The sequence below is a fragment of the Prionailurus viverrinus genome, chromosome D4, assembly GCF_022837055.1.
Source record: "Prionailurus viverrinus isolate Anna chromosome D4, UM_Priviv_1.0, whole genome shotgun sequence".
NCBI lineage: Eukaryota > Metazoa > Chordata > Mammalia > Carnivora > Felidae > Prionailurus > Prionailurus viverrinus.
Window position 1 is genome coordinate 65,266,964 of NC_062573.1, and position 26,230 is coordinate 65,293,193.

Consider the following 26,230-nt stretch of genomic DNA (forward strand, 5'->3'; position numbering starts at 1 on the left):
ATGCGGGGCTCGATCTCACAAACCTTGAGATCTCTACCTGAGCTGAAATTGAGAGTCAGACACTTAACCAGGGTGCCTGGGTGTGTCAGTTGGTTAAGTGTCCAGCTCAGGTCAGATCTCACAGTTTGTGAGTTTGAGTCCTGCATTGCATCGGGCTCCGGGCTGACAGCTTGGAGTCTGCTTGGGATTCTCATTCTCTCTCTCTCTCTCTCTCTCTCTCTCTCTCTGCCCCTCCCCCCACATGCTAGCTCTCTCTCTCTCTCTCTCTCTCTCTCTCAAAATAAACAAAAAGTCCAACACATAACTAGCTGAGCCACCCAGGCACCCCATGGTTTTAGAATTTCAGTTTGTTTTGAAGTCATAATGTGTTTTTTGACCTTGATTTGCTCAGATTTGTAATCTCCCCTGTGGCTGTGTAAATCTCCCAATTTCGAGCTCTTGTGGAAGATACAGAGTAAATAAGATGATTTTGTTTAGTTAAAACAGAATTTTAAAAACGAAGGGAAACTTACATGCAGTCTCAAAAATCCCAGACCTCAGGACATTTGTAATAGAAATTTGCCCAGTAATTATCGTTTTTGAAAATTTCTGGCAGATATTTAAATTTTACCAGCTGCAAGGTGAAATAAAACATTGAGTTTCTTGGCTAGAATTAGAGTATATCAGTCCGTGTGATAACCCTAGTTCTCATGCGGATTAAAAAAACTCTGATTCGCAATTAAATATTTATTTGGCAGATTAAATGTTTGAAAATGAACTTGATGAATGCTGTTTAATAGATTAAAGCCTTTCAAAATAGGAACGCTGGGAGAAGTCTGGTGGCAACTAAGTCTGCACAGCGGCTAGTGGCCGTGGTTGACATCGTGTGAAGTGATGCTGTGGGTCCCTGGACTACTTTGAGTTGCCCTCTGCTGACGCCTGTTTTAGTTTGCATCTTGGGTTGCAAATGGCAGGATTCGGGAGTGGAAAGGCAGGAATTTGGGACTGTCTTGGGGTCATTTTAGTATAGAATGTAATTTTTTAAAATATGTTCACAGTTTTTGTATGGTGGCATAAAACCAAGTGTGTGTTTGTGTGTGTGTGTGTGTGTGTGTGTGTGTGTGTGTGTGTGAGAGAGAGAGAGACAGAGACAGAGACTGTTAAGGAATCTGAGTGTGTGGGGGGGGGGGTTGTCAGAGAAAGCATGCAGTTTGCATTAGGTATTGTTCTGTCATATTAGAATGTTAAATGGGTAGGGGTGCCTGGGTGGCTCAGTCAGTTCAACAACAACTTTGGCTCCGGTCATGATCTGAAGGTTCATGGGTTCGACCCCCACTTTGGGCTCTGTGCTGACAGCTCAGAGCCTGGAGCATGCCTCAGATTCTGTCTCCTCCTCTCTCTCTGATCCTCCTTTGCTTGCACCCTATCTCTCTCTGTCTCTCAAAAATAAATAAACGTTAAAAAAAAAAAAGAATGTTAAATGGTTAAATGTTAATGGTTAACAGAGCCAGTGTGACTTTTAAGTGATAAGTATGTGGGGGAAAGTATTCAATGTACATAAGTTACATATAAGAATCACTCCTCTGGGAGTGGAGACACTGAATAGGAAGAGCTTTGTGACTTTAGATAAATTGCCTCCCCTCTCTGGTCAGCCTCCAGATAAAAGGAGGGGGATGAAGAGGATGAATAGTAAGTCTGTTTAAGGTTGCTTTGGCCTCTTCAAAGGTTTGACCTAATTACCATCTGTATTTCCAATTGTACAAGTCTAAAAAAACAGTGAAGCAGCCTTAAGTTTCATTCTTTTGCCTTTTTCAATGTTGATTAAATGTTAAAGGTTAATGTTGAATATGATACTATCTTATCCAAGTCCAGATCTAACAAATCAAGATAGAACTCTAAATTTTGAAAATCCAAATGATACTCAGTCACTACCCAGGAATAATCTTTTTATTCTTACAGTGTGTATAAAATGGCTCCTAATGACTATTACTCACCCTTGAGCTGTGAGGAACAGAAGCTGGTGTGTGAGGAAAGCACAGAGCTCTGGGGGATAGGGGGAGCTTATGGTATCACGAGACAGCCACTAATACCTGTGAAGTCACTTTTGGGTTTCTGGGGAGTGCATAAGGGGACCATGAAGATTAGGGTAACCTAGGCAGTAGTTTAACTAAAACAGCTGTTGTTGCCGACAGTGAAGTTCATTAGGCTGGAACTGTTTGCTTAAATCAGGAAAAACAATGAAAGCAGTGTCAGAGCTGGAAGATGTCGGGGACGGTTACACAAAGGAGACTGGGTTCATGGGAACAAGGGTAAAAGGAAGTAGTCTGTTTTTGGTGGGGCTGCGGCATGAACCAGCTACCCCCTGGCTCCTGACTGTGGCTCTCCCAGGCCTTTCCACCCACAGTCTTTGGGGCCTTGTTTTGAATCCATTTTATGGCATCAAAGGTACCATGAGACATTGTGTTTTGTAACTTGTCTGAGTCTGCCATTTTGAATGGAGCCAATTTTCACATAAGTAGGGGTGCTAATTACTAGCTGTGTCCAAATTTAGAGGAACTTCCAGAGCTTTTCAAAACCTATTCAGATTATAGACCTCATTGAAGCCCTTCATGCGGGAATTACAGTAGTAACTTCTAACGTGTAGAAGCAGAGGTGTCAAAGCTTGACAGGCTTATGGGTCCGGCTATAGAAATGTCACTGTTTCTGACAAATTGCATTGTTGCTAACAGAAGTGTAGTTTACTTTTATGTTTACAATACCACTTGACATCATTAAAAAAAATAATAGGATCCTTAAAAAACTGTCTATGAATGGCTGAGCGGTTTGGATGTCCAGTGCTGGTTATAGCAGGAAGGCTATGGAGAGACTTAACTTTAAAATTGCATGTGGACACCAAGCCTATGCTGCATTCTTCAGGGCACTGGGGCAGCTGTAAAGTTGAGTGCGCTGTGGCACTGCCCTTAATGCATCTACCTGGTCAGTGTCTGGACAAGGAGACTTCAGAGCTGATAACATCGAAAACACAGGCAGGTGCATTTATTGGACGCTGTTTACACCTGAGCACAAGCTGCTCCTCCCCTCCATGGCTCAGCTTTTAGGAATACGCATTAACACTTTCAGGAGTTTTCTTAAGTCTCCTGTGTCCTATTGGGGGCAGCGGGGGGGGGGGGGGGGGGCGGTGAGTCTGGGTCGGAAGGGTTAGTTTTTAGCAGACATTTACTAAGGTAATTAGTTTAGGGATCCAGCCAGCTCACCTTTCAACCCCACACACTGTGCTAAAGACAGTACTCGGAGCTACTCTGTATTGAATTGCATGGGTCCCTCCCTCTGCTTTTATGAAAGCCTCCTGCATTTGTATAGCTTGAATAGTCATGAATCAAAGCTCAGCTCACTTCTGTGTCAGCCCCTGCAGTGGGCAAAGAGGCTTCAGATTGCCTCCTGGTCCCCAGTTTTGATTTCCTCCTGTGTGTGGTTGAGCTGGGAATGCTCCCATGGTGAAGTCCACAGTTTTCACAAGGAGGCTTTGAGAACCAGCCACCTGGCTATCATCTTGGACTGGTTAGGAGCGAAGACCCCCCCCCCATCCCCCACCCCGGCTTTTAAAAATTTGTTTCTGGTACATGCCATTGCATTAGGGGTGGTCTAACTTAAAGGTTTTCCCCAGCCCCTTCCATTTTAAATTGTGGCAGAGAAAGGTTACATAATTGTCTGTTGGCCCTGGACATCCTCTTGTTAGTTCTCCTACATCTTGCAGAAATTGGGGTTATCTGGGCTTTGTGAAGGAGATTTTTGCACAGCTCCTTCAGTATTGTTCAAGGCAGTAACACATCACTGAACAAATTGCCCCCTTGCATATGCTAATCCTGTACTTAAAAGGACTCATTGTAACTTGTTCTGATGCTTTAGCCTGAGGGGAGATGGGAATTGAAGGGATGGCAGATCGAGTCATGTGACCCCCAAATACCTAAAATGCTTGTTTTCTTTGGGTCAACAGTTCCTACTTGGCACTTGCGAATGAAAGTCTCCTGTGTGGTTGGTAGAAAAGATTAGTCCTTGCTCCTGCTTTTGTGTGGGGGAGCTGGCCTAGCTGTTGAAGATTCACTGGCTGAAATGCCCGCTTTGGGTCTTAAATTTCAGTGCTATTGGCAAGGAACATCAAATCTTATTTTCAACAGTAAATTAAAAGAATTCAAAAGAGTTCCTTCATTGTTGCTGTGGAAAATGTGATTTGCCTTTTAGGAAGCCACGCTGTTAATCTCACCTGCTCTCTCGGTGTGTGTTTTTTGAGGGGCACACATTGACTGTTACAGTCACAGAATACGTCTAATAGAATAATCTCAGGTTCTGCTCATAGGCCATTTATATTCCTGACCAGGAAATCGCAGTGGGAAAGAATAAAAAACACTTCCTCATGTAAACAGCAAGCTCCCATTTCTCTAACAGTAAAAAGAACGGAAGAACATTTTAAGTGAGTAGGGCCTGAAGGATCCACCAGGCTTCAGATGGTTTGATTGCATAGTCAGGGTCTCTCTTTTAAGTGCTTGAACCTCCATAAATGTTTGCCATCAAAGTCTTCAGCCAAGATGAATTAAATGGAATGAAAGGCTGTATAGGTATCACCTTTCTAATATAGCTGTCACATCCAGGTTGGGTTTTCATGTGTACAAAAAGACCTGGGAAGGAATCCTTGATTTTTTTTTTTTTTTTTTTGTCTTGCAGAGTAATTCCCTCTTGGTCCCAGACAGTCTAAGGGGCACAGATAAACGCAGAAATGGGCCTGAATTTTCCAATGACATCAAAAAAAGAAAGGTGGATGATAAGGACTCCAGCCACTATGTAAGTAAATAAAGGACTTGAAACAGTATTTGTTTGCTTACTTCTAAGTGAACATACAAGCGTACTCTAAGATTTTAGTGATAATCTCACATCCTTTAAATTTCTAATACTATAAAGAGAATAGATTCTTACATTATAAGGTACTGTTTCCCTCTAGAGCTGTAAATTATGCTCTGCCAGGCTCACTATTACATTTTAGGCTTTCTGCCTAAGTTCCTCCTAAGAGGGGATTTAAGCATGCAGGACTACCTTTGTGGACTTGAAGCCTGTGCATTTGCATAGGGCCCTGCTCTTAAAGGGACCTTGCCCTTGGTTTAATGCTCTGCTCTCATCATCTTCAAATTCTCAATTTTTGAACAAGGGCCTGCATCTTCTTTCTGTCCTCGGCCCTACAAATTCGGTAGCCTGTCCTGCTAAAATAATCAGGGTAAGAATTTCACTGTTACAGAATACCTTTTGGGATGCTGTTCTGTTGATGTATTCAGACTCATATTAGGTCTTGAGGTATAGTTCATCCTCTTGAACAGCAAGCAGTTTAGCGATGTAAGTCCATTGGTGAAAATGGGAAAAACTCTGAAGGCATCTAAATCAGACCCTGCAGACTGAGAACACAGGCCTGTGGAGGGAGGGCACTTGACTTAGATCTAGCTGCAACCACATTCACAAGGAGAGCAAACCAAGCCACATGGCGATTGGCTCAGGTCCGAGGATCATAAACTGCAGCTGATAGATGACTTGGCGTTTTCTGTGTGTCCCCGAGTGTGTCTATTTCAAGATGGACACATTCCTGGGAACAGCATGAGACCAGAATGCTGTATTAGGCCACTTCCTGTTGCTTGTGGAAGAAGTGTCCGCCTCTGGTTGGCATGCAGGTTATATGGGGGTTTACACGCTAGGCCTCTCGGCCTCCTTCTGGCCGGCTCAAGCCAAGAGCCAACAGTGGGTAATATTTCCTGAGCAACAGCTTGCTAGTATCAGGTACTGTGTGCTTTTACATGGATTGTTTCATTGGGCTCTTAACTCTGTGAGTTCAGTGCCATGACTTCCATTTTAGAGGAAGAAACTGAGGCACAGAGCTTGTAAGTGATTTGCCCAAGGTCAGAGTTAGTGGCAGAGCCTGGAGGCAGTCTAACTCCAGAATGCATTGTCTTCCCCAGGCTAAGATTCCCAAACTGAGGGTCTAGGAATGGATATTTTGCCAGAGGTCCTTGTATTGGTCCACACTTTGCACTATGGTAACATTCCCAGGACATGACATGCAGAAATTTGGAGGTTGCCAATAATACAGTTTTGAGTTCTGCATGAGGCTTGTGTAGATATTTAGTAGCAAGTGATCGAGAACAGAATCCATAGCTGTGCTTTACTATTTTATAACCTGCGTATATTAGGTATGGCCAGTTGTATAGGTAGTTCAGGGTGATGTCTTGACATGATGTTGGAGAGTCTGGGGCGAAGTCCTCAGACCTTAGCTCTTTGATGCCCTTCACACTGTACTGTGAAGGCTTAACATTGGCGGAAGCGTCCAGTGCAAAGCTGATTGAAATTACAGACTCCTTAAGGACTTCACAGGCTCATTGTAGTTAATGAGTTATTTGCTACTTTTTGCCAGTTTGTACAATATGTGAACCATTTTTGTAATTGTTTTTCTAAAAGGGAAAACCTTTTGGCTTCTATTTTTTCACTGCTGATGTCTTTGGGTTCTTAACGCCTGAAAAACGTTTGTGCTTTTCTGAAGTCTTTTACTAAGAGAGAAAGCAAATTTTCTTTAGTATTAACTTTTTTTCTTTTATTACATAAAAATATTTCTTTCAATAGGCTGTTATTTTGAATTACCCAGGCTTCCTCACTGGTTATAATTTTATGTTGTTACAGTGAATTGCATGGTGCTTTAACAACAATGATTAAAGTAAATCTAGTAACACACTGTTGGAAGAAAGTAAATTGGGTCTTCCACATGTAACATTCTAGGTGAGTTAGAAAAAAATATTTAAGGGGCTCCTGGGTGGCTCAGTTGGTTAAACAGCTGACTTCAGCTCAGGTCATGATCTCACGGTTCGTGAGTTCAAGCCTAGTATGGGGCTCAATGCTGACAGCTCAGAGCCTGGGGCCTGCTTCGGAGTCTGTGTCTCCCTCTCTCTCTCTGCCCCTCCCCAGCTTGTGCTCTCTCTCTTCCCTCTCTTTCTAAAAATAAATAAACATTTAAAAAAGAAAGAAAAAAAACATTTAAAAGGTATGAATTTAAAGTTGAGGATAACTTTCTAGTTGAACATGGAGGCCCCTTAGAAAGCCATTGTGGCTAATATTCGCCCTTGTACTTATTAGTACAAATTGTCAGACACTTGTGTATTCGTAATTAACAGTGACATCAGTAAAAGGATTGTTTAGATCATAAATTCGTCACCTACTACTTTTTGAGAACCGGGACCCATGGCGACATCATACTTCTTTCATGTACCCATTGTATTACTCTGTACTAAAGGACGCAAAGCCTTTTGGCTAAGAAAGTAGACTTTTTCAGTCTGCCCTAAACTTGATGTAGGAATGATAACATAAATTGAATAGCCTTTCTGAAGCTTTTTCAAACTTAGTGCAACCTTGCAGTTTCCTTGATTAGCAAATTTTATGGCTTTATGAAGAGAAAATAAAAGCCCAAGGGCAGGACGCTAGTGCCCTCCAGATTTTGCCGTCCTGTGTTCCTTCCATCTCTCCAAAAATATTCCAAACTGATTGCCAACAAGGTTTATTCTTAACATGTCCTAACGTTATTCCAGTCGAGTAGATAGCTTTGTTGTTTTTAGTTTTTTGCTGCTTTTTTTCCTCAGTAATTAGTAACCCAATGGGAACGTGGTTTAAGTTTGTCTTTGTAATTACAAATTGTCTATGAACACGAGATTTGTTGGCTGTCTTCAAGAATGATACACACAAAGCAATGACATGAAATTGTATTCTTGAACGTTTATTTATTTTTGGGACAGAGAGAGACAGAGCATGAACGGGGGAGGGGCAGAGAGAGAGAGGGAGACACAGAATCGGAAACAGGCTCCAGGCTCTGAGCCATCAGCCCAGAGCCTGACGCGGGGCTCGAACTCACGGACCGCGAGATCGTGACCTGGCTGAAGTCGGATGCTTAACCGACTGCGCCACCCAGGCGCCCCTGAAATTGTATTCTTAACATCCAGTGGGAAAGAGTCCTCTTATAAAGACATGGCGGATTTCAGATTATAAAAGAGATTCAGCTGTTACAAGCATTTATTGAGCTCTTACTAGGTACCCAGTGTTTGCAACTTGCGCTCACCAGTATGATATGTAGCAGGTATGCTACTGCAACGGTTCCTCCCTGGAGCTTTGCGTAGCCCCAGGTCCGATAAGTAGGAGGGAGGTGGTGTTAATGACAAGGGGCTGACAATCTGGAATGGAACCTGTAGGCTTGTCCTAGGCCATTTTTTAGTCTGTCTGCTACCAAGAACTCTTGAAATTTAACTGGGCCTCCAACCCTTTAATAAATGTCATTAAAATGTCTTTTTCCAGGACAGCGATGGTGACAAAAGCGATGACAACTTAGTTGTGGATGTGTCTAACGAGGTAACCAACCATTTTCTCAAAGTTTATGTTCAGAGTGACTTTTGAGAAAACAGAACGGTGGAGCCATGGTGTTTGGTTTCTTACAACTTTACACGTTAAAAACTTAGTGGCTGTTCACGGGTGGAACTATAGTGGTCTACCTGATGAGAACTTTTGTTTCCTTTAAAAAGAAAAATCTGTTTTCCCTATCATTTTGGATTTGTATGCTGGATATCTAGTGCTCCTTTCTTTCCAGTGCCCTCTGGGCAAAGTATGAGCATGAGGGGAGGATATGATAGTTCCTAGATGTGTTTTCCTCTGTGCTGTCTTCATGGGTGTGTTTGCAAATACCATCCTGGTAATGATAACAACATTGCACACTCCCAAGTCCCCCAGATCTAAAGGACTTAGAGCGCCCTCCTTTAATTTAGAGAATTGGTGTGGAAATAGAGTCTGTAAAGCGCAAGGTCCGTCCATTGTAAATGAAATCATGAAAACTTTACTTATGCTTGTTGAGGACCCTTCTTCTCCGCGAGCAAGCCCTGCCCATTCACCCAGGGAAAACGGGATCGACAAAAACCGTCTGCTGAAGAAAGATGCTTCTAGCAGCCCAGCATCCACAGCCTCCTCAGGAAGCTCCACTTCTTTGAAATCCAAAGAAATGAGCTTGGTAGGTCATAAGAGCCATCACTTGCCCATTTAGCAGTTTACTTATCCTTTGTGGTTCAGAGGACCCTCAAGTATTTGAAACATGGGGATTTTTTTTTTTTTTTTACTGAGTGAGAGTTCTGTTTTTAAGTGTTTAAAGTGAATCTGCTCCTCGTACTCTTTGTCCCACACAGTGTTTTCCTTTCTCCCTCTCAGTAGGCTCTTTTGGGCCGTGATTAGAGAGCTTCCACGTCCATTACCCTTTTACTGGGCAACCTCGTAGGTCCTGAGAAATCCTCATTTTCTTAAGCTGTCCATTTTGCCTTGTATTAAACTGACCCATTGTGTCAGGGCATGTTGGAATTGGGTTGGGGTCAGAGTGGGGATGTACTCAAATGGCCCCGGGGCCCAGGGGAAGCCTGGAACTGGCATGGGGAGGGCAGAGCCTTGGAGCCTGTTCATGCTTTCGACCGTTCAGCAAATACTGGGGAGTGTGTCATCTCATAACTCACAAAAACCGAGCCATAACAACCCTGTGTTTGATTCCTACACAGTCTTCCTAGGCATTATCCCATTTCACTGAAGGGGAGGAAAGCCTGAGGAGCTTGCCAAGTTTACACAGCCCATCAGATCCATGGCCAGAGGGGGCTGCGGTCTCTCCCTAGCCCTTGCATGCTCTTTGCTACCCCACAGCACTTCTCAGGCCTGGATTTAAAGAATGAAAGGTTGAGATGACAAGGATGATGCCCTGTAACCCCGTTACTGACTCCTGAAGGCCTCTGTGCTCTCGGGTCCACACCGGTTATGTAGGCAAGCGGGTGGCCGTGTGAAACTCCACACACATCTCTCAAACTGATAAGATCCTTCTCGGGCTTTTGCCTTTGAGATGCCGGTTTGCTTCTCATCAGATCAGTGGCCCTGCTGCCTCTCACCATTCATCTCAATTCCACTGCTACTAAAAGGCAAGATTAGAAAATAGAGATCCTCCCTCTGACATTCTTGGTGACCGGGCCATTTGTTTCTGAGTGACTGGGAATTTTTCTCTGGGTGGTCATCATTCTAACTTGGCCCAGTTCCAAAGTCCACACGCCTGATGGAAAAATACTTTTTAAAATAAAATCTGCGGAGGAAGAAGTGTGATCATGTTCTGTGTCTCTAGCTAGAGTTTTAATTCTGGCAGGAAGAGGAAAGGTCAACATTTCTCGCTCACAAGTTAATGCTGTCAACATTGTGTGGATTTATGGAAATTGGCTGAGGGAGTAGCTAGAAGGTGCCCAGTGTCCCAGCTGCTGTTGTGATAAATTGTGTAATATGGCTTGGATTAAAAATAATACTCATTTAATTTGTTTAATGATACCAGCATGAAAAAGCCAGCACGCCTGTTCTGAAATCCAGCACACCGACGCCTCGGAGCGACATGCCAACGCCGGGCACCAGCGCCACTCCAGGACTCCGTCCAGGCCTCGGCAAGCCTCCAGCCATGGACCCCCTCGTTAACCAAGCCGGTAGAGCATTGCCTCTTGTTGTGCTTTGTTTTGTTTTTTTCCCTTTCCCGGCTTGGTTCGTTGTCTGTGCACTCCTGACGCCATTTCCCCATGAATATGAAATGCACTTACTGCCTGCCTGCCTCCTTCCTATCCCTGAAAAGCCATGATAAGAAACAGATGTTTGTCCTGAGAGGTTCAGCAGCTGCACCCTGTTCGGTCTCCGACTGTTTACATTTGGCGTTTTTAAAAAATTTATTTCCAAATAATCCAAATCCTAGGAACTTCGATGAAGTTTCCGATAATAATTCCGCATGTAAGCTCCTTCCCGAACTGTCACTGTGTGTCTGAGTTCCCTAATTCTGACTGAAACGGGTGGCCCAAGTGTGCCGCTTGCTCACGTTACTTGGCGGGTTTTCTGCCGGCTCATCCCTCAGGAATCACTGGTCTCTCCGGCAGGAGAAATTGGGAGGGTTTCGCTGAGAGTCGAGCGAATAAATTGGTAACTTTTGACTTTATCTTCCTTAACACCTTGGGCCCAGAGGAAAATAGGCCCCAGAATATTCCTCCTGAAACTATGCTTTGGCTTACTAAACCCAGGGTCAGGTTTTTGTTTGGAATTGGTACCAAGGAGTGAAAAGTTTGAACTGAAGGAGAAATCTTGGATTTTATCCAAACCTTCTTTTGAGATTAAGTCAAGTAGACAGGTAGTGTGTGGGCCTTGGTTTGCCGTCTATGAATTGGGTACGATACTGCTGCTTCATTTTAATTCCCTGATTTCACAGTGGTGCCAAGCCTATACCAAGGAGGAAGTGGTGGGCAATGCTTTCCTTGGGGTCTCTTTTTCCCTGGAGAGGACTTCAGCCAAGTTGGTGGTGATCAAACCACCCACCCAAGCTTTCCCGGCTTGTCCTCGCCTCTCATGGATGGCGCTAGAAGGGACCCCGGAGCTGATGGTCAGGCTGGACCACAGCGGCTGGCTGAGTCACGTCACGCGCGCGGCTTGTGCTTCCTTGCAGCAGCCGGCCTGAGGACGCCGCTGGCTGTGCCCGGCCCGTACCCTGCCCCGTTCGGGATGGTGCCCCACGCCGGCATGAACGGGGAGCTGACCAGCCCCGGCGCTGCCTACGCCAGCCTGCACAACATGTCCCCGCAGATGAGCGCGGCCGCCGCCGCCGCCGCCGTGGTGGCCTACGGGCGCTCCCCGATGGTAGGTGTCCCCGCCCGCGCCTGCGGAACAGAGCCCCAGTGTCCCCGAGCCTGCTGCCCTCAGCATGCCGCTTCGTGACGTTAGGGCCCTCCGCGTCTTGGATCACTGTTTTTTGTGGATAAAACTAGGCAGTGTTAAGGAGCTGCTTTGATGGCTCTGGGGACGTCCGATTTTCTCCCCCAAGGTAGATTTTTTTATTTGTTTATTTTTTGGAAAGCGATGGAATGACTCAAATAGCTTACAGACGCCTTTGCATGCATTTTCTTTAGGTTTTTTTTCCCCCCTCTTTAATTATTAGGAAAAAATATTTGAGAAGCTGTAACTTCTTCTTTCCGTGCCTTTATTATTCTTTAAACCCAACAGTGTGGCTCAGGTATAAGCAGAGCAACAGGGAGAAAACAGGGATGACTGAAGCCTTCAGGCATGTTGCCCGTCTTCTTGCCCTACCTTTTGCCACTGTGTAAACCACCTCCTTTTTGATCCAGAAGATACAAAACTGCATGCAAAGGGTAAAATCAACTGTAATCCTTGACTGCATCAGAGAAAGAGAATAGATTATACCGAATAGAAGTCCCTATATATTCTCTTGACTGGAATATGTTGTGTTCATATTTCTCCTCTCCCCTCTTCAGATAGTGTTACCTCCAGTAGTTGGGGCTAAGAGTGAAGTTTGTGTTTTTTTTCTCTTACATTGCACTAGTAGGAACAGCTGTGCAGTAGAGGGCAAGATAGTTTTTTGGCTTTTTTTAAAATTATTTTTGAGGGGCAGGGGAGGGGCCAAGAGAGAGGGAGACACAGAATCTGAAGCAGGCTCCAGGCTCAGAGCTGTCAGCACAGAGCCCAGTGTGGGTCCTGAACCCACGAATTGTGAGATCATAACCTAAGCCGAAGTCAGACGCTTAACCAGCTGAGCCACCCAGGCACCCCGAGGGCAAGATAGTTTAAAGCAAAGTGGGCAGCCAAGGGACTAGGTATCTTCGTTAGGGCGCCCAAACTAGGGAATCTATGAAGGTTTAAGCAGTAACTGTGAAACTGGGAGGTTATTTTGCCCCCTTGGGACATTTGGTAATATGTGGAGACACTTTTTACGATCAGTAGCACTGATACTTTTGGTACGTATTGTGTAGAAGCCAGGGGTGCTGCTAAATGTCCTGCCATGCCCAGGACAGCCCCAAACTATCTGGCCCAAAAACATTGATTGTGCCAAGGTCAAGGAGTCCTGACTCAGGCAGCATACTGCTCTCTGCACTTGTTTGGGCAAGGCAGGACATCCTAAGTCCACAGGAAGTATTTACTGTGGGAAGCTGGATCTCCACGTACAAGTAGACCATGCTCCAGCCCACCTCCCCAAAAAGATGCGTAGCTTGTCACTTAGAGGTGCTTGTATTACCTCTTGCATTATAATTTTTCTTTTGAAAAATGTTAGCACATGTTCCTGTTCCTGTTTATGTTGCTTTGGAGATCTAGTGAAAAGTCTTTATAGATGTTCACAAAGTGCCTACGCTACATAAACTGAGTCTTCAATGCCTTATTTTGTTTCCAGGTTGGGTTTGATCCTCCCCCTCACATGAGAGTACCTACAATCCCTCCCAACCTGGCAGGAATCCCTGGGGGTAAACCGTAAGTACCTCTAACTCCTCAGTTTTGTTTTAAAGGCAATTACTTAGTCATGGGTATTAGCAGACTAGAATTCCAAAGGGAGCACAGGCTTGGGCGTTTCCAAGGAGATTTCTAGTGCCTTTTCCTGAGGAGTGTTAACACTTTCTATAAATAGGCACCTTGTAGGTGTCATGCCTCTGTCTTCTCACTATGGGTGATCTCATGCATTTAGTTATTTCTGGAGAGAAGCTGTTGTAGACAGGGACCAGGAGGAAGGCAAGAACCGGGGGTGGTTGGCCCTCCTTGCTTGACCCTTCTTCAGAAAGCTGCCCTGCTTTGCCTTTGGTCAGAGGGTAGCTGCTGGAGATTTCCAACGGGACTGTGTTGTGAGCAGTAAGCTGTCACAAACTCTTGAAATCTCAAACTTGAAACGAGTTGTCTTTTTACCCAGCTCAGCGCTACCTTTTTGTTATTTTGGTGGAAACTAGAGTTGTGCAAAGGGTAGTTGTGGCATCTGGGCATCTGTTATTGGACCTCTCCGCCCGCCCACTGAAGTTTGGTGCGTGCTTTACTCTGAGAGGTCCAGAACTACAAAACACAGAATGGCTTTGACAGAAAACAAGAAAGATAGATTAAAGGGGCAAAAGAGCATTCAGAATTTGGAAAACCCTGTTGGTTATTCTCCCAGGGTCACTTAAAATCACTTGCTTCCATATGTTAGTAATTAGAAATGTGATTTTAAAGAATTCCGAAAGTTCTCAGTTTTTGTACAAAGCAGAGTAAACTACGGGTGTCTGTCTTATCTGCCATCGTGCACTCTGCCTTTCTAGGACCTTTTACAATTTTGGTTTTTCCAAATAGGGTTGTGTGTCATAGGCCTTCAGTTCTTTTTCTTTTTCTTTTTTTTTTAATGTTTATTTACTTTAAGAGAGAGTGAGCATGAGCGGGGGAGGGACAGAAAGAGAGAGAGAGAGAGAGAGAGAGAGAGAGAGAGAGAGAGAATCCCAAGTAGGCTCTGCCCTGTCAGCTCAGAGCCTAATGTGAGGCTTGAACTCACAGACCGTGAGATCATAACCTGAGCTGAAATCAAGAGTCAGATGCTTAACTGACTGAGCCCCCCAGGCGCCCCCAGTTTATTTTTCTTATACTCTCTACCTTTGTGTGGTTCCTTTTAGCTTTTATTTACGTGTCCACTGTGTATTGCATATTACATTATTCTGAGTGGTCCATTCAACCACCTGCTCATCTTTGTGTGATTTTGATTGGAGCCTTTCTTCAAATTAACCAGCAGCATGAGGAAGAATGGAATTCCTTACTCCCATCACCTGCATTTTGGAAAGCAGATTTCCATGGCTGTACTTCACATGCATTGAAATGTCTGTTTCATGGTAATTTGATTCATGACGAAATGAGAGTTTTGTCTATAGTAGGAACTGGTAGAGATGTTAGGAATTTACAGTGACATCTAGGCCCAGGGAAGAGCGGGACTGGGGCAGGGGGAGGAGTGTTGCAAATGCTTTCTTACCTGGTAGATCTCTTCTGATTGAATAACCATGAACTGCTATGTCATGTATTTTCTTGGGTATGCCCCTCTGCATCCAGCCTGAGATGCCCCAGGGCACGTAATGGGTATTTATCTGTCATCTCTGGCAGTGTGGCTGTTGTGTGTCCTACAAACTGGTGAGAGGATAAAGGGCAAATGAGTAATGTGAATAAGAGGCAATAATTAATAGTAACTGATGAGTCTTCAGGGGAATAATGCACAAGTAATGCCAAGTTCAACTGACCAGTAGGGAAAGCCAGTTTCAAGAGTTGGAGGTGTGGGGGTACGTCTGGCTGCCAGGACCCCACCCTGAATGGGATATGTGAGGCAGATGGGGTGGGGTGACAAGAGCAATGAGCTGTCATGATGGTGTTGGAGGTTGCTGTGCAGAAGACTATTAACTCAGACCTAACTAGGTCCTTACAGTGGTGTGTGTGTTCATAATGCAATTAGACACCAAGTTTAAACCTTCTGTGAATGATAATACTGGTGTCATTTATTAAAGCCAAAATATTCATGTCCTTGGCTTGTGAGCACGTTGGATTTCTTTGTGTTCACAGCTCCATTATAGGATACGATGTGTTCAGGGACAATGACAGTGGGTTCAGCAGCAGAGTTGTGAGGGCGAGTCTCTGGATCAGAGTGGTCACTGCTCTCCAACACAGTGAAAATACATTTTTTAGGATTTTCTTTTAAATTTGAGGGGAGCTATATTATGTGAGGATGATCGAGTTAATATCAGAGGGAAAAATGGGAGTTCACCATTGTCTTTGGGGTCTGGGCTATACATTTTACTCCCCTTGTTTTGGTCCATTAATTAGCGTGAGAGGACTTCCTGTCCTCATTGTTGAGTAAAGGAATACTTCTTGAGGCAGTGCTTCTCCAGTTTTTTCCCAACATGACCAAGATTGGTACTCTTGGAACAGACAAGTACAGATGAATAGGGGGAGAAAGCTAGAAAATACAAGCCCAAGTTTTTTATTACAAGAGTCAGCTGTCAGGAACTGACTTTGTCAAGCTGCTGTAGAAACGTTTTCAACACCTACTCTCCATGAGTGAGCTGATGTCAGTGCAGAGAGTAGCAAATGTTTGCAGACCACACTTTGAGCAGCTTTGGTGTGAAGCACTTGAGAGAAATGGTGGAAAAACCAGCATGGCCAGGGTGAGGGTGAACAAGGTGTGGTAAAAGTTTGCAGGTGTCACCCTCTGAGAAATACCAATTGAAGTAATATTTGGGTAGGGTGATGGATGGCTGTCTGTGGACATTTAAGCAAGATCCACGTGTTAGACTCTGTGCTAGATGCTGGGCAGGCTCTAGGAAAGAGAATGTTCATCTTCCCTTCCTTTGGGGGCCTACTGATGTGGAAACATTAAAGGGACAAATGCTGTGATTACACTTGTGAGAGGTGCTGTGGAGGCAGAACAGTGTAAAGAGTGACCACAGTTAGGACGGGAAGGGCTTCCTTGGGGTGAGGGAGATACACAGAAAGCTGAGGCTTGTGCAAGAGAAACAAGCCCACAGGGCAGAGAAAGTGGAAAAGGTGGGCCATTGTAGGTAGAGGGGACAGCCCATGACCTATTCCTAGGGACTCATGTGCAAACGCATGGGTGCCTCCCGAGAGCGGGCAGTACAGCCAGAAGAGTTCAGTTGGGGCTGGAGGGACCTTCAAAGTGCCTCTAGCGTAAATGTCTACCCGTGCATCAAGTCACCTATGATAGCCTCTCCAGGTGGCTCTGTGCCTCTGACCGAGCATGTCTAGTGACAGGGACTTGCGGGTGCCTGGAGGAAGCCATTTTCCCTGGCTCCGACAAAATTGCTCCAGCCCTTGAGCTGAGATCTGTCTCCTTGGAACCTTTATCCATCAGTCCTGGTTCTTTTCTGCCCCTGGAGACCACACAGTGCACCACTAATCCATCATCCCCACAATAGCCCTTCAGATATTTGGAGACCACCAGCTTGCCATGAGGCTTCTCTTCTGGCTGAATATGTCCGTTGCTTCAGCCCTCTCTTGTGGGATGTGATTTCAGGTCCCCACACCATCTGCTCACTAAAATCTAACAGTCACCTCCCTCTTGTCCCCTCTTTCATAGATTTCATTGAGACCTGCTACATAGGCATAGGGGACCCTATTGGAAGCTCACAGCTTAGTGATGGAGAGACTACATTAATCAAATAATCACAAAAATAAGTGCATAATCATAATTGAGAGAAGAGCTATGACCGAGAGGAACACTATCCCATCAAAGCATGTGACAGGCTGATCCTTTCTGAGAGGGTCAAGAAAGAGTGTTCTGAGCTGCTTTAACTCCATAGGGGCTGGACTTAAACCTCTAGGCTGAGGAACCTGTATATGCAAAGGCCCTGTGGCCTTACTTTTATTGTTTTTTAATCAAAGTGGAATAGAGCAAGGTAGGTGACTTGTGTTGCCACTGTTCTGTACTTGTTGTTGGTGTCACAGTGATGTAAGATCTCAGTAGGGTTTCCCAGCCAACCTGGTCATTTTCCCTGTCTCCCTCACCCCCATAACAGTGTCTCCGAACTTCAGTTTGTTAAAGGCATCTTCCCCATTCTCTCTGACATCTGGCACAAACTGTAGCCTGTAATTCTTCCTTTTTTAAGTCACATTTTACCAATCTTATTCGTTAAAATCCCCACTTATTTCCTACTCACTTTTGTCAGTAAGATCCTAGGTGAGTGTGCCCCCTTTTTATTTTTTTAAATGTTTATTTATTTATTTTGAGAGAGATTGAAAGAGAGAGAGAGTGAGCACAGGCAGGGAACGGGCAGAGAGAGGGAGAGAGTCCCAAACAGATTCCATGCTCAGCAAAGAGCCTGAGGCAGGGCTTGATCCTACAACCCTGGGATCACGACCTGAGCTGAAACCACAAGTTGGACATTTAACTGATTGAGCCACCCAGGCACCCCAAGTTTTCCCCCTTTTAAAGTGCTTACCTGGTTAGGTCCTTTCTTGCTTCAGAGATCTTCAGGAGTTGCACATAAACTCGTGATGGGGGACATTCAAGGCCCTTCTGGTAGTATTACCCCCACCTGCTTTTCTAGCCTCATGTCATGTGTTCCTTGCATCTTGTGCTTGGGCTGAAAGAGATAACGTTCCATTCCCTGAAAGCCTTTCCTTCTTCTCTGGAGCAGTGAGCCTTCTACCAGTCTTACCTCTTTCTGTGGGAATATTTCTTGTCCTTCCTGTCTAGCCACTTCTGTTGCTGCCTTAACTCGAAGCCTTCACTGATGCCTTGTTAAATGTGAGCCCTCTCCAGGAGCACCTTGTAACATCTTGTGACATGTTGCACACCATGGCCTTGAGTTATCGTCATGTGTGCATGTCATACTTCTACCTGCTTCTTTCCCACTAGAATTGAAGCTTCTGAAGTCCCTCTGTCCCTCTGAGCTCATATACCCAGTAAACACATATTTGGTGCATTGAGTAGGTGGGAGATGAGTCCAGGATTGTGTAAGACTCTATGATTCATCCTTTCCAAAGGAGATTCACATTTTGCATTTTAGAGTTCAGCACTGTTGATTTATAAGAGGTAACCCTGACTGTGTTTTCAAACCCTTGAGGCGAGATTTAATTGGTATTATTTGGTCAGCTTTATGTGAACTCACTTTTAGTTTTAGGAAATGTGCTCCCCTGAGCTTTGTGTAGATCCCCGGTAAGAGAAATTCTCAAGGTTAGTCAGGTCAACATCTCTTTGCTTCCCACTGCGCTACCCACAAGACGTCATTTTGGCCCTGATGTACTGGCTTCCTCCCCATAAATACTTGGGAGCTGGGCTCTACCTGCCTCATGTAGTAGCACCTAGAGGTCAGTAATAACTCAGACTAATAATAGTTTGGCTTAAGATTCCAGCTTAGTTCCAAGTTCCTTCACCCTGTGTTTTAATGCTAGACATGTAATTGAGAAATCTTACACCCACTCGTTTAGTGTTTAAATAAATCTTTAAAGTACCTTTTTGGAGTTGGAGCCTAAAGAGGAAAGAAAATCTTAACTACATATGGGGTAAAATTGCCTCTTAGGAAAACATGTTTTGCAGCAGTGAATAGAGGCCATCCCCGCTGCTAGCCAAGGAGACATTTCCGTGGTCAGTCCCCCCTCCCTCCCCAACTCCGTTTTCCATTCTTGATCTTGCTTCTGGTTCCTCTTTTGACGAAGTCTAGATGTCTAGAATCCACAACTGGCTTGTTTAGTGGATTTGAAAATTAATTCAGCCCTCTTTTTACTTGGCATGGTTTTTGGGTATTTTTTGTCTATTAAATGCTGAAAGTAACTTGCCTGTTTTGTGCCATATTATCACCATTGGGTTTTGGTTTATTTTACGTATTTATTTTTAAAGTTTATTTATTTATTTGGAGAGAGAGAGCATGTAAGCATGCGTAAGCAGGGGGGAGGGACATAGAGAGAGAGAGAGAATTCCAAGCAGCCTCTGCACTGTCAGCGAGGAGCCCTTCATGGGGCTCCATCTCATGAACTCCCAGATCATGACCTTAGCCGAAATCAAGAGTCGGACGCTTAACCAACAGAACCACCCGGATGCCACATTTGGGTTTTGGTTTAATTTCTATTTTTATACTCTTTGATCTTCTGGGATTGCAGAGTTAATTTCTTGAGAATCTGTTGAAATGTGAGGCCCTTTATTTTGATGTGTTATGTTTAGTTACTAGACAGTTGTCCTCCCTGCACATATCTCCCTTCTCCCCCCTCACCTCCTCAGAAATGCCTTTCAGTTTATCAGATAGAAATGTAGTTTATTTCTTGCTCAGATAATGCTGCTTTGCCCATAGTAGTTGGTTCCTTTGCTACACTTTTCAAATTCAGCTTAGAAATGACTGTATTTTAAACTTTTCTTTGTCTTATTTTTCATCCAGGAATCTCTCGGTTTGAATCTTTGCCCTGCATGGAAGCCTCGTTGCTCCCCTAACACATTTACACGTTTTGAAACATTTAGTTGGTGGAAGAAGTAGGGCCTAGAATTCAGAATCATGAATGCTAACCTTGCTAGAGAATCTCCTAGTTTATCAAGTAGCCAGTCTCCTGTTTTCTCTGTCTAGTGATTTTCCTTATCATGTCCATTCTAAGAAGTTCTGCATTTGCCTTTTCAAGAAACGAGAATGGCCATGTGTTAAAGTAAATAAGGAAACAGACAAAAAAAGGCTCTCATCTTAATGCTTTAAGTTCACACCATGTAATCGAATTGTTAGCAAAGCCCTCCATTCATGTAGAAATGCTGTCTTCCAAATAGGGTATGAATTGTACCCTGATCTGCATATTTGCTGTTTGGGAGGAGGCCAGGAGGCCAAGCTGGAAAAATTCTGCATTTTATAGATGTTATGGGTGAGAGATGCAGACCCTAAGAAGAGTTAAAGATCAACCTTGTTATATTGGCGGTGAAGGAGATTTTAACATAAATAGATGAATTATATTCCCAAGGACCTGTTTTTTTTCCCCTGAAATCTTAGAATAATATGGCTCTGATTTCCTTATGACCTCACATTACAATCCCCCCAGTCACCACCTTCATTGTACTCATTCTTGAGGCTAAGAGTATCCTCCACCATCATAAATTACATTATTCTCATCTACCTTAGAATGACCCACATGCTCCAGCCCTCAAAGCCTTCAGTGCCAGGACTCTATAATGAAATTGCACTGATGACATTGACATGAAGGTCTCTTTTGTGTAAGTTACGTGTTTCTATCATGATAGGCATGTGTTCTCCCTCTTCAGGGGAAGGTGTCCAACGTAGTGCCAATGTGAAGCTAGGTCAAAGATTAAAAGTTCTACGTTTGTGGCAGGCCTGCCCTGGGTGCCCTGGACTTGGATCTTGGCTTTTCCATTTACTTTTTAAGTTTATTTATTTATTTTGAGAGAGAGAGTGAGAGAGCGTGCACGTGCTTGTGTGCACAAGTGGGGGAGGGCAGAGAGGGAAGGAGAGAGAATCCCAAGCAGGCCCCACTCTGTCAGCAGAGAGCCTGACTCGCGGTTCAAACCCACGAACTATGCAATCATGACCTGAGCTGAAACCCAGCATTGGACACTCAACCAACTGAGCCACCCAGGTGCCCCTACTTAAAGCTATGCTTTTCAGTGGCCAGACACAGGATCGCGATTTTTTGCATGTGACCTATGGCAGCTTCTGCCGTGTCTTGCTTTGGAAGGAAGGGTCCTGCATCCACTGGGCTCTGCTGACTTAGGGAAGGGCCATGGATTTTACTCCGTTACTATAGTTGCTTTCATTGTTCTTTGTTTTGGTCCAGAATACCTCTCTAGGGACCACTTTTCCCCTCCCCAGGAATGTTGATAGCATCTCCCAGCGACATTTGGTACGACTACTGGAAAATTCTTGGGGAAGGTTGGTTGGCATAACCCAAGTGGCTAGAAGACCCTCCTCCACTTTCTTGTAGCTTTCTCTCCTTGCCAGAGCGACCTCTCGTGCCTCAGTTTAATAAGTGATTAGGGTAGCAATAAATGACCTAGGGAATTGAGATTCATGTACTGAGTGCCAGCTGTATGCAAGCTGGCGAAGTCCACTGAGAAAAACGATGAATGAGAAGTGTCAACACGTGCAGTGGTCCACAGTTCTGATATGTGCCATAGTTGAGATTTACAGGAAGAGCTAGGACCCTGGAAAAGAACCCTCCTGCCTGCAGAAGTTGTGGCCCACCTAGGGGGAGAGAGAACAAGTGCCTGAGCACGTCGGAGGGAGGCGGTGCTATTCTAAGCAGGAGGGAACAGTTTGTGCACAACTCAGAGATGTGACGGCATATGATATTTTAGGGGACTGGCCCATCATTCCACATGGCAGGGAATTTAGGATACAGGACGGTCATGTGAACTGAGGCCCAGTGACACTAAACCTGGTAATACAGCAAGAGAGTCCCCGCTGAGAGCGCCAAGTCCACAGGCAGCAAGGTCTTGGCCATAGCCATTACCTCCGGGGTCCATGGTTCTCCATCACTGTTGACTGGATCCTGCTGCTGTTCCTATTTCCAGCAAACCAGCAACTCTGTAAACACCTGTTTTCCTTTGGTCTCAGAACACAGCATAGTTTTATTAGCAGGAGTCTGTCTGCTAGGAAAAAACCTGCTTCTCCAAAACACAGTCTTGTTTTCCAGCCGGCCACTCCCTGTGAGGATTCCCAGTGGGGACTCTTTGAGTTTGAGTTCCCGCACCTCTTCTGCGTGTCCAATAAAGGAAGAGTCATCGGCTCTGGAAGAGTTTGATTTTATTCCGTTTTTACATTTGTGCTGTCCAGGGGGCTTTATTTTTTTCAGTTCTCCCAACTAGATCACAGGATTAGGCCCTCATCAACAGATGTTTGTTCAGAAAGCTGGGTTGAGGGGGGTGCTCAGTTCTGTGCAGGTGGGTGGCCCCAGCAGTGTGGCCTCTAACAAGAGTGCCAGGGACTTATTCTTTCCACTTCACAGTTTGCCCCAGTCCTAGCTAAACATTTTCCTCTCCTCTTTGCCAAATACTATCTCCCCATTCTTGTCCTTAGGGATTTATGGATTTCCTGGTTTTCTTTGCCTAGTCACTGCTGTATGCTTTCCCGACTCCCAGCCACACCTTCCTCCCGTTGTGCATTCCTGGCCCTTACACTTGCCCACTGATAAAAGAGCCCTTGATGGAGCATACCCTCACTTTCCTCTTTTTAATACCAATGCTCTCATTTTCTGAAGGCCCCTGCAGGTGTGGAGTGTGGCGTTCGATGTTTTATGGTTTTGTAGCTGCTTTCATCCTTATAGCAATCCTTGCAACCCTTCTGTTTTGTTAATTATTTCTATCTTGTGGATCAGGAATGGACACATTATAGGCTGCAGATAGTTAGGCTGGTAAGGACGACCACAGTTAGTGAGGTCAGCGAGCCAGGCATTTCCTGTATATTTAACAGTAGAGTCGGGGCTCTCGACTTGGCTGTGGACTCAGTCTACTTGATCATGGGTCAGGAGCCCTCTTGACTTTTTCTTGAATAAACAAATAAATCTCACCTTTATCTTAAAATTGAGATATATACATAAGGGTGCCTGTGTGGCTTAGTTGGTTAAGACTCCAAACTCAGGTCATAATCTCATGGTTCATGGGTTTGAGCCCTGAGTTGGGCTCCATGCTGACAGCGTGGAGCCTGCTTGGGATTCTCTCTGTCTCCCTCTCTCTCATCCCTTCCCCCGCTCGTGCTCTCTCTCAAAATAAATACATAAACTTAAAAAAACACTAAAAAATATTAAAATTGAGATATACCTATAGAAGAGTGCATGAATCATATGTGTATAGCTCAGTGACTTTTCACCAGGGACACTGACAAAGCCCCTCTCACGTTCCTTGCAGTAGCTGTGGGGAATCACCACTCTGGATTAATATTACAGATGAATTCTGCCTGTATTTGAAATTCTATAAATCCAGTCATTCCATGTACATTCTTTGGTGGCTGGCCTCTTTCTGAATTCAGGCTTGCGAGGTATTTATTAAATCCTCACTCTCAATTTATAAATTCCCCTTCCTGGTTGATTTTACTTTTCCTGGTTCTTCAATAAGTAGGAAATCTAAGTTTCCTTCTGGGAAGTCTTTAACGTTGCCATGATATGCCATCAATGTGGCCTTTTCTCAACAAGATTCTTGTTCTTCCTGTAGGTGAATAACTAATTCCAGGCTCTCATTTGCTCCCCTCATTTTTCCTCCCAGTTGATCCCTCTTTGAGACCTATCAGCCCTTTGCATCAGTCTGGTTTGTTCATTTGATTAGGCTTTCCAGCACAGCGGGCAGCACCAGCTTCCTGCAAGGCCCCCTGTGACTGATGTATTAACATCCATATGGGTTTCTCCTGGGACCAAGCGGTGTTTACAGCTTCTGGCTGCAGTTCACTACTCTGTGAATCCATTTTAAATTGCCTCAGTATGATATCACAGCCCACCTGTGTGGTTTAAAGAAGGGGACACCTGGGAGAGAGGCGGGTATCTTCCAAAAATGAGTGTACAGCTCTCTGTCTACACTTTGTGCATCGATTTTAATCTGGATCATTTAACTCTATAATAAGTGGGCTTCCAGTTGAAACAAGGTAAAATTGTCTTCCCCTAAAAATCTAGAATTGCTATAAGGGTGCCTGATGGAAAGTTTGCCCACCTGGGGGCACCCACCTTGATTTATGGCAGACCAAGAAACTAACCTTCACACAGCGCCATTATTCTCACAGCATAGAAAGCTTTAAGAGGCAAGTTCTCTCCCCACGTCAGCCATTGTTCTAACCAAATACGTTCAGTTCAGTTGTTTTATGAAAACGCTCTGGTCATTTCTCTAAGCTTCACCTGGCTGTTTGTTATTTTCAGACTCAACTCATGGTACCTGATGTCTGGGTCACATAACTTACTACTGGACCTTGAAGAATTCTTCCAGAACATGAATAGAGTTAATCTCCAGTTCTTGTGGTCCTATCTTCAGGGCAATACAGTGAATGTTATTTGATTCCAACCCCAAATATCTTGTAATAAATAGCATAGGTTCAATTAACTACAGTGTGCTTATATTAGAATTAGAATATCATGTGGGCTTGATGTGTTACTAAGGACACCAAAGGATACAGTTGGGTAAAAAACAGGGAATTTAGTGGTGTGGTGTTGTAAGGGCTTGGAGCTGTAGTTGTTTTGTATGCATATTTATTTTCTAGGGCATTCTGTAGGGTTCCCATTATGTGTGCTCAAATATTCAAATTAAGAGTAATGTTAAGGATTTGGTTCAGCTAGCCATTTAAGATTAGTTACTGGAACCAGTCTGTCAGGAAATAACATATATCTAAGATTGTGTTGTTTGGTTTGGGGTCAAGGCAGTTCTTTTTCAAGCCTTCCACGTATATGATATTTTGCATTCATAAAGAGAAAATAATAGCCTAATTTTCTTCTTAAGCTTAGGGAATTATGTGGGTTTTATGTGCAGGCATGTTGGAAACCTAATAACCTTGTATCAGTTTTCAATTTTGTGCGTGCTAAGTTATTTTACAAAATTTGAGTGAACGTTTAAATGAAAATTTGAGTTCTGTGGTAATACCCATGGTCTTTAGATCTGTAAAGGGAATGTAAGGTGCCAATGACAAGTTCCAGAAAGTGCCCCAGACTTATCCCAGAGGGTTATGGAAACTCTACGTCCTTCATTTATTATATATGCAGACCTATAGAAAAGGCTTAATGTTGAACTTCTAGACTGCCTAGTGATGTTTCAGATAAGAAGAAAGTGAACATAGTGGTCTCTTCAAAAGTGTCATGTGCATAATTCCATCTGCTTGGATGCTGGGGGCGGGTATTAGCACTTCTGTACCTTCCACCTTCTTTTTTTTTTTTTAATGTTTATTTCTTTTTTTGAGAGAGAGAGAGAGAGAGACAGAGCACGAGAGGGGTAGGGGCGGAGAGAGGGAGATACAGAATTCGAAGCAGGCTCCAGGGTCTGAGCTTGTCAGTACAGAGCCCGATGTGGGGCTCGAACCCACGAACCATGAGGTCATGACCTGAGCCGAAGTTGGACGCTTAACTGAGCCACCCAGGTGCCCCTGCATTTTCCACCTTCTAAAGTGTCTTTTCTTTGTGCATGTTTTATATCTGTAATATATTATTGCTTGGAGTTTAAATCATTAGATCACAAAACATAAAATATGCCTTAAGATTTTGAGGTGGAAACAAATATGTACTGGGATTAGGTTTGTATTTAACAGGAGAGGAAAACAATAGCTTAAGCAACATGAAGGTTTATTTCTCTCTCCCATAAAAGATACTGGCTGTCAGTAGCCCAGAGCAGGTCTCACAGCCCCACAGTGTCACAGGGCCTCTGCATCCTATCTTTGTGTTCTACTTCCTTCAGCAATTGATTTCCATCTTCAGAGTCACCTTGAAGGTGACCCCAAAAGGGCTGGCTGAGCAAGGCACCTTGCTCATAGTTGAGGCAGTGGAAGGAGGAAGAAAAGAGGACGGGAATCCTGATCTTCCTCACTTAAATTTTTTTTTTTCTTTTAATTAATCGCCTTTGTTTTTTTAGAGCAGTTTTAGGTTCATAGCAAAATTGAGCCAAAAGTACAGAGAGCTTCTGGATCCCCTGGCGTCCCTCTCTTTGAAGTTATGAACCACATGCCCCCAGCAGCGCATGTATGTTGAGCATGTACCTCTTACTGCTGAAAATGTGGCATACCTAGCCAAAGGGAAGCTGGGGAGGGTACCAAAGAGTACTTTGCTGCCTTAGATAAAACTGGGGTTCGTGGCCAAGGTAGGGAGATTGTTGAGGAGAAAACTTGAAATCTGTCATAAAGTTGGAGTGCCTGGGTGGCTCAGTTGGTTAGGCCACCAACTTCGGCTCAGGTCATGATCTCACGGTTCGTGG

At 44.3% G+C, this 26,230-nt stretch overlaps 1 protein-coding gene across 5 annotated transcripts in view; it reads left to right on the top strand.

Moving 5' to 3' along the window:
* Positions 1–26,230, top strand: part of TLE1 (TLE family member 1, transcriptional corepressor) — a 91,557-nt gene that overhangs the window by 54,335 nt on the left and 10,992 nt on the right. For all 5 annotated transcript variants that reach the window (XM_047829843.1, XM_047829845.1, XM_047829846.1 and 2 more), the window contains 6 exons: positions 4,699–4,815; positions 8,344–8,397; positions 8,894–9,046; positions 10,385–10,529; positions 11,528–11,718; positions 13,262–13,338. In XM_047829843.1, coding sequence (XP_047685799.1) covers positions 4,699–4,815; positions 8,344–8,397; positions 8,894–9,046; positions 10,385–10,529; positions 11,528–11,718; positions 13,262–13,338 — 737 coding nt within the window. The remainder of the gene's footprint in view (positions 1–4,698; positions 4,816–8,343; positions 8,398–8,893; positions 9,047–10,384; positions 10,530–11,527; positions 11,719–13,261; positions 13,339–26,230) is intronic.